Source organism: Lygodium microphyllum, chromosome 15 (genome assembly GCF_053477565.2).
Source record: "Lygodium microphyllum isolate KBCC chromosome 15, Lygodium_microphyllum_v1.1.10, whole genome shotgun sequence".
Classification (NCBI taxonomy): Eukaryota; Viridiplantae; Streptophyta; class Polypodiopsida; order Schizaeales; family Lygodiaceae; genus Lygodium; species Lygodium microphyllum.
The window spans coordinates 14,422,076-14,430,883 of record NC_141149.1 but is presented as its reverse complement, the minus strand read 5'-3'; the positions used below and the strand labels follow the sequence as shown (position 1 = coordinate 14,430,883).

The following is an 8,808-nucleotide window of genomic DNA, read 5'->3' as shown; positions in this document are numbered from 1 at the left end:
TGGCACGAAAGGTATGGTAACTTCAACTTCAAAATCCTGCTGACATTTGAGATCTATATAGCTATGGAATAAAAGGTATGGTCATTTGAACTTTAGAAGCTTGCTCACTCTTGAGATCCAACTCTATGGCACAATGAATTGTAGCACTACGAGATCATCTTAGCGCATGTGAAGCTTGTAGACCATGGAAAGTAAATAAGAAAAAGGTTCAATTGAAGTTGTCAATTGATACTATACAAGAGCGTTGGGACTCCTGGATATCATCGATATTGATGTATGGGGTCGTCCTCAAATGCCTTCATTAAAGGGTTCAGCATATTTTCTTACATCATTGATGACTTAAGATATGCTTTCATTCCACGAACAAAAATTTGAAGTGATTTTCAGTTTCTTGGACTGTGAATCCATGGTTGAGAATGAAACAAGAAGGATATATTTTCATCCCTCAAACAAAAATTTGAAGCATTTTTCTCTTTCTTAAATTTTGAATCCATGGTTAAGAATGGAACAAGAAGAAGAATCAAAGTTCCCATATTAGACAAAGGTGGTAACTTTCTACTAGCTTTTCTTTTCTTTTAAAGTATCTTAAATGGTAAATGTTAAGGAAAAAATGTGGAGAGAGAGAGAGAGAGAGAGAGAGAGAGAGAGAGAGAGAGAGAGATGTGGGTAGTAAGAATTATTGCCTTATCACCTAGACGTGTTAAATTGTGTTCAAAGAGGTACAATTGATATGTTAATTTGCAAATAGATATACACCACCACCTTTGTGTGTATGCGTTTTTGTGTGTGTGTGTGTGTGTGTGTGATGCACACTAAGGAAATGCTACACACACACACACACACACACACACACACACAAACGCCCCAAATTCATACATGTAGAATAGGGATGGTGGAGCAAAATAAGAGAGATCTTACACGAGTGGAGACAATAAGGAGTTTTTTTGTTTGTTGTTACATTTGCTACCCTTCCAATGGGAAGGGTCAAAAGTTTGGTGAGGTGTGAAGTGGGAGAAAAAAATACACGAAAAAAGGAAAATGTTGAACCAAAAATACCACTTGCAAACACACTAAAATACCAAAGGTTCAAATGTTTAGGTTCTAACCCAACAAAGCCTACAAGTTTCATTCCAATGATTTCAAACCAAACAAGACCTAATTACAAGTTTCATCCCAATGATTTCCAACCAAACAAGGTCTACAAGTTTCATCCCCATCAAACCATGCTTTGTTAAGAGGAGCAATTCTCCCTAAATGATCCTCCCATTATGTATATTCTAGAGTCACTTCTTGCTACTTCGACTTTCGTGGATGTGCGGACCACCCATCCTAGCTCGTAGATCATTAGGCCAAGTAGGTCATGCGTAATAGTTGTGGTGCATTAGCTTTGTTGATTTTCCTCTTCAAAACACGCAAACAATTAAATAAAAGACAGAGAATGAGTTGGCTGAGGATTTTAAACTCATAAGGGATCAATTGAGTGAGTGAGTGGGAATGGCACGCAAAGGAGCACTCCTAGTGTCACTTTAAATTGTACATAGATGTGGATATCCCTTGTGAAGACGTTATAAAGGAAAAGACGGGGAACATACTCGATGCTCAAATGCATGTTGCTAGGGTTTTAGAAAGGAACCAAAAGCTCTCAACCAAGAAATGCCTCTGTACTAAAGTCCGAAGGACCGAAGGTGTTAATAAAGATTTTCATAGTGATTACCTTGTTGAAAGACATTTGATTGCAGGCAATGAGATATGGGTTAGACATTGTTCAAGGAGTCTTGATACTCGGGTTATACATCGGTTATCACCACGGCCAACGGTTCTTTCCAGAGCCATCCATGTCAACGATGGCTACATACACTGGAAACCAATGACAATTATCAGCCTGGCTATGATATGTGGGTCTACTCTAACTCATCACTGACTCCCTCCTTGCATGATCTGTTGGCACTTGAGAGATCAACCAACCAAAGGGGCTGCAGAGGCAATTACAGCCTCTGAGTGTACAAAATTCTGAAGTTATAGCATTTGATGGGGCAGCGTCTCTGAATTCCTGCCTGTTTTAAACAGATCAGGGCACTCCCCCTCGTCTGTATCTGAAACCTTCTGTGAGGAGCCACTGATTTGCTTCAAATTGGCTTGAAATTTCTGTAAGATATGACAGCATAGAAGGGATCTTCCTGACTGGGCTGGAGCAACCCCAGCAGCCAATCCACAGGCGATTGCTGGCCCCGGTCCCTTCTCGAGGGCAGCTTCTTGATGACCTCAGGCTGTGTGAACCCTGCCACAGCTGTGAAGTACTGTACGACCAGCTGGGTGCGGCTGTACATGCTCCCATCCCGCCATGCTGCCACTGCTTTCTCATAAAACATGCGGTTGCTGAAGCTCACGATGCACACGCCACCTGGTCGGAGCAGCCTGTAGATCTCGGCAAAGACCGTCTCAGGATGCTGGAGGTACTGCACGCTCACCGCGCAGAGGATGGCATCGAACGATCCATCATCAGCCTCAAACCGGAGATTGGGCCCTTCAGCATTGAGATCCTTGACGAAGAAGGTGTCGAGGCGCTTGTTGCGAGCGAGCTCCGCAGCATTGAGGCCATGGCCGACGACGCGCTTGTATGGGACTTCAGGGGGGAGGTGGCTGACCCAGGAGCTCATGAGGTCCAGGACCTGGGAATTGGGGGGGATGCGCTCGCGGTAGAGCTGTGTGAGGGAGGAGATGAAGGCTTCATCGACGTGGGTGACAAATCGGGGGAAGCTGTAGAAGTCGCGGTCCGAGGATGGGTTGAGCTTGGTGCGGCCGGCTTGGCTGAGCACCAGGCGCTTGATATCGCCGCTGGAGCTGCCGGTGGGGGGGCCATGGGGGATGGCGTCGGCGTCTGTGTCTGCGCCCATGGCGATGGTGCAGGGAGGTGCAACACGCGAGATGGGGAGCCTGCACCTGCTGCTGCGAGAGGAGTCGTCAAACGTGGAAGCAAGAGGAGAGGAAGGACACCTGTGCAACACCACCAAGCCCGCCATGGCTCCTTAAGAAAGAAAACAGTTTCTCTCGCACACCTACTCGAGAAATTCGGAATATGCTTTTTGGGTGGCCTCCAGAAATGCTTTCAGAATATTCCAGGCGCATCCGCATCTACATTTCTCTGGGTCACCATCTCTCCCTCATGAACCCAAAACCAACCACGGCCTTGAAACCCCCATATTTGACATGGTAGGCCCAAAACCACCACCGCTTTGCAATCTCCCCTCTTGGGGTGGAGTGCGGTTGCCAAAACGAGTCTCAAGAGTAGTTTTAGAATCCCCTCAATCAACTTGCAGATGGCCGAATCTAAGTTTTCTAATGCCATCTCCAACTTGCCTTTAAAAACCTAGAGTGGTTTTATGACCCAATCTGACTCTGGTTTTAAAATCCCCTAAACTGAGTGGTAGATGGTTTTGAGTAGAATAACATTTCTCCGAAAATCATGCTTTTTCATTGATAGCAACCCCCCTTAGTCTTTATTTGTAGGGAATGGGAACTCCTTGTTGGCTAGAGGAGTTTCATCAACTTGGAAAACAAGAATGTTGCGAACCAAAAACCCACCTGCACTCACTAAGAAGTTTTTATTTATGGAATATATGGATTTATAGGAACAAATAACTATTCAATGTGGAATTTGGTGGTCCCATAAATGGTCTTAAAGAATGGATGCATTTTTTGCAAATGGATTGGGATAGCATAACAAAGCAACACAATAGTTGGGGGCTGAAGTATCGAGTAGGAGAGTTAGAGAAGCACATTCATCTTCAAGCAATAAGCTTGGAAAACTGGATCCTACTCCCATTATCCTACTCAATAAATCAACCTAGAGTTTGGAAGGGAGAGAAACCTCGAGAGACAACCCTTAGACCTTAAAACAAAAATCCACTATCGCTATGTAATTCCCAAGCTAAAAGGCCACACACATGGTTATGATGTTAAGGTTATGCTTCATGGCAATAAGCATATGTAAAAACCAAACTTTTCTCTTTTCTTCAATAAAATTATGCAATTTCCACAACAACAAAAAAAACCGCTTTGAAACTACTAGTAAGTTTCTATGCCAAGAGGAATAGCCCCATTCAGTGCTTTAGTCTTCGATTTGTCATTATTGTTACCTTGATTTCTTTTGAACCTAACAATTCACTTGATTGATACTCCATTTTTGTGTGAAAAATCGCCAGCCTCATTGTATTATATCATTGCACAACAACCTTGCTTTACTCACAAGAAGTCATTGTGAAAGGTCGCACACATTGTATCACATTGTGAGACACTACACTCCATATCACACCTCACTTTCCTTGGTGTGAAAAGTGTCAAGCTATTTAACACTACCATCTAGCACATGCTAATAATTGGAAAGGCATCATCATGGTAACTCCCAAAAGTGTATCGCCATGGTAGCTTCTTAAAGAGGCATGTAGTTGATGGCAACACAAAACTACACTTCAATGCAACTCGAATCGAAGAAAAGGCATGATGTGTAATTGTATGTATAAAATAGTAAAAGTATGGTTGTAAAAACTTGAAAAAATGGTATATACCATATTATTAGAGTACTATTGGAATAATGGAAAGTGATAGAAGAGGAGAGAGAGAGAGAGAGAGAGAGAGAGAGAGAGAGATCATGGGAGGTAGTTGCACTATCTTTTCTTGTCCTAAAGATTAAAAATCTTTAGAATGATGAAATTTCTCCTACATTTGAAGCTTGGATATATATTTTTCACATTTGCATATCATTATTTATTGTGTATATGCCAACTCTAAAGCCCAAGATGCCTCTTTGAGAGAGTTGCTACCTTAAAACAATAATTGAAGACCAAGGAATATGAAAGCTAACAAGTCATAATGCAAAATGGCCTCACTTCAAGCTAAACTTCAACAAGTGCAGTTAGCCATGCAACTTAGCAAACTAATCATGAATAAGAAGCTAACAAACTACATGAGCAAGGAAAATAAACATTAGCATATTGATACCTTTGATTGGTGACATTAATAAGAGAGAAACAAGCACTCATGACCCAATATCTAAGAATGCCCACAATGTTTATTGAAGTCACAACAACAAAGAACATGAAACAAAAAACTACACATTCAACAAAAGGGCAGGTGACCTTAAATTTCCAAAAGTAAAAGGATGCTAGAAGCAAAGCTAAACAAATACATTATGTTTTGGTATATTGCCCCCCTCATAGCTCCCAAATCCAAATGGATCAACCAAAGCCATCAAAAGATACCTTGATAGGACCATTTTCTTTGTTATCAACATCAAGGAGTAATGTAATGAGCTAACCAAGGTAGGTTGTATAGTACCTCACTAAAAATTGCACTTTTATAACCCCCAAAATTGGTTTTTGTGGAAATCAACCATGAGCCTCTATGACTATGCCCATAGGACCTTCTCATCAAGAAGTGATTTTGCACTGTTGTTTTTTAGGACGAAAACTCTTCCAAAAGGGGAGAGTAATGGTAGAAGAAGAGTCCTAAGTGGACATTTTCCATAGGGTAGGTTGACCGTAGTGCTAATAGTAGGTAATTGACAATTATGCTAAGGCATTGGTAGGGTTAAGGGTTCAAGAGATAGTCTACATTAGGGCACAAGGGTATATGGACCAAAGGGACAAAGGATAGGCAATTAGTGTGAATGGCCTCACTAAAAAACAATCTAAAAATAGTCCATGGATATGCCTAGAGATACCAATGTGGTGCTAAAGGAGGCTATCAACTTGAGTAGCTAGAATGTTAACCAAGCTTTTCCTAACTTCTGTGTTTGTTGAAGGCAAGGTACCTACACATGCATGACAATCCAAGATTCCCTACTACCTCATGCAAGCCTCAAGAGGGAGGTTCACTTTTGGAGTATGTAAGATAGCACATGCATGCAAAAAAAGAATGTTTATATTCTTCTAGAGTTACTCCATGTGTGTGTGTGTGCGTGCGCACGCGCACGCATGTGTGTGTGTGTGTGAATACTTATAGGGGAGGGTATATAAAGGCATATGTAATTATGTAACTCTCAAGGGCATACACACAAGGATGAGCTCTTTGTTCATTTATTGAACTCTACACATACAATTTCCTTTTAGATAAGAAACCTTAACCCTCTTGTGCATTTCTTGTCCACTTACAATACATAGTCTTTAGCTAGCCAAGGCCCCATGGGATTTCAAATTATAAGCACTAAATTTTTGTAATTGATCTATCAAGCTTCTATATGTGGACAACACTATGGGACATTACATCTTACTTGTATGGCGTTATAATTTGGAAAGAGTGAGCCTTTCTATCATATGCGACAATGTTTATTCTTTTTGTGATATGGGTGTGTTACAATTTGGAAAGAGTGGGTCTCATTCAAATGTTACAATGTTTATTCTTTCTATAATATGGGTGTTTTAAATTTGACAACAAAATATTAAGGGATGGTCATGAGGCTTTGAAAAATTAATAAAGTTACAATATATACATACATTGAAGGTTAAATATTTTCAAAATGTATTTCATCAATTTTGCATCTCTCACTTTGACATCTTGTCTTTTTTTATAGTCAAGCTTCACTTGCTTTTTTTGGTAGCTCCATTTTAAGCATTTTCTATTTTTGATAAGTTCATTACAAATAGTACAAGGTCGCATGTGCACCCTCTAAGAATACGGGTACCTAACTAGGGGTCGAAGTGGGAGGGTATGTGATTATGAGTTGGCTCTAATGCTAGGTTGTAGAAATTACATGGTATAATAGATAGAATCTGAGCAAGGAGTAGAGAACACACAGCAAGTATGAGAACAATAGAGATTGCTTTAATTTGAAATGAACGAATACAAAGATGGCTCTATTCATCTGTGGGCTTCCACTATTAAGCTTAGATGGCGATCAAATAGATGATAGGCAAAGAGCTAAAGGGTAGGTGGAAGAACTTTGACTAGGTGAAAGATAGATGGACGATGGCTTTAAAAGGGCCTTTCTTTTATAGCCCGGAAAGGTTGTTTGGTCAGCATGTCCAACCATATTATGAACCTTCATTATTTGGCTAGGGAATATTCCCTTTACCGTCGAGCTGAGGGTGTAAGTCTCATACCCCTATCAGGGGGGCCACTTGCCCCCTTGAGACTTCCCCATCCAAGGGCCACTTCTACAGCCCTTGGGCCCCAAAATAGGGATACCTGATAACTCCCACACCTTGCAACTCAATGCATTGTGCCTTGAGTTGCTACCAACATAACTACTCTATCGAACCCAAAGGCTAGATCCACAAAGGTCACCTTTTTGCCATCCGATCGTCACATAGGCCTCATTTGATATACAAGTTAAGACCCACCCAATGTCTGTACTCACATATGGCTTCTCCTCATAATGGGGCCTTACAACTTAGAGCACCATGGATCAGAACTACATTCTAGGCCAAACACTGAGTCTCTCGAGATGAATTTGAAGGAGATCCTTCATAAGAGCTTTGGTAAAGATATATGCTCCATTCTCCTTTATTGGATAGTAGATCATCTTTGGTAAAGATATCTGCTCCATTCTCCTTTGCTAGATAGTAGACCAGCTCTACTATCATATCCTTGATCAAGTCATGCACATAATGATATTGGATCTCAACATGTCTAGTGCATGCATGAAAAACTAAATTTTTGGCAATAGTGATGTAGCTCTAATTATCATATCTTAGCACTATTGGATCTTCATCCTGTACTCCCATATGCCATAGGATCCTCCTAAACCATATTGCTTCACATGTAGCAAAGCAAGTTGCCTTCTACTCTACTTTGGTAGAAGATAATGCCATAGTTCTTTTCTTCTTACCGATCTAAGAGAAAATTCCTGAGTCTAAAGAGAAACAATATCCAAAAACTGATTTCCTGGAATCACTGTCACCTACCCAATCTGAGTCAAAGTTTCCCATAAGAGCACTTCTAGAACTGTATGTGAATAGTGATACCATAGTTAAGAGTTCCCTTTAAGTATCTAAGCACCTACATCATCCTAGCTTTCCAATGACTTTCTTGTGGAGTGTTTGAGAACCTGCTCAAAACACCAACAATAAAATTGATATCTAGCCTAGTGTTTTACAAGTAGATGAGGTTGCTAACCAACCTCCTATACCTCCCAATGTCTGTTACTGTTGATGTATCATCAATGGATAACTTCACATTGATCTGCATAGGTGTAGCTATCTCCTTACACTCGATCATACCAAATTCTTTTAAGATCTCCCATGCATACTTCTTTTGAGAGATTACCCGACTTCAATCCCCAAACAATAGTGCAATAAGCCCAAGTCTATCATTTCAAACTTAGAGCTCAAAGCCTTTTGAGTCAGATGGATCATATCTTCATAGCCACCTATAATAAGAAGGTCAACCACATATGGAACAATCATTATAGACTTTTCACTATCCTTGTGATCATACAAGTTAGCATATGAGGCACATCTTTTGAAATTCAAACCTAGAAAGATTTTATCTATTTGGTGGTACCATGCTTTAGGGACTTGTTTTAGCATATGTAGTGCCTTCTTTAGCTTACAAACTTTGTTCTCAAAATAGGGGGCCTCAAACCCTGGTGGGACTGAGCCACGTATACCTCCTCTTGGAGGACACCATTCAAGAACCCTGATTTGACATCCATTTGGTAAATTGACCACTTCTTATGAGTAGCCACCATTGCAAGTACTGTGCACATAGTAGTTATCTAGTAGTTGGATCAAATGATTCTTGAAAATCAAATCCATCAACCTTGTACTTTACCTTCTAGACCCACTTGGTGCCAATAATCTTCCTCTTTTT

The 8,808-nt window shown here is 40.7% G+C and overlaps 1 protein-coding gene across 1 annotated transcript; it reads right to left on the bottom strand.

Moving 5' to 3' along the window:
* Positions 1-1,430: 1,430 nt before the first annotated feature.
* LOC148024282 (S-adenosyl-L-methionine-dependent methyltransferases superfamily protein) lies at positions 1,431-3,151 on the bottom strand. The gene has a single exon (XM_087693891.1). It carries the CDS (start codon positions 3,018-3,020, stop codon positions 2,127-2,129), a length of 894 nt encoding a protein of 297 aa, XP_087550017.1. The 5' UTR covers positions 3,021-3,151; the 3' UTR covers positions 1,431-2,126.
* Positions 3,152-8,808: the final 5,657 nt, after the last annotated feature.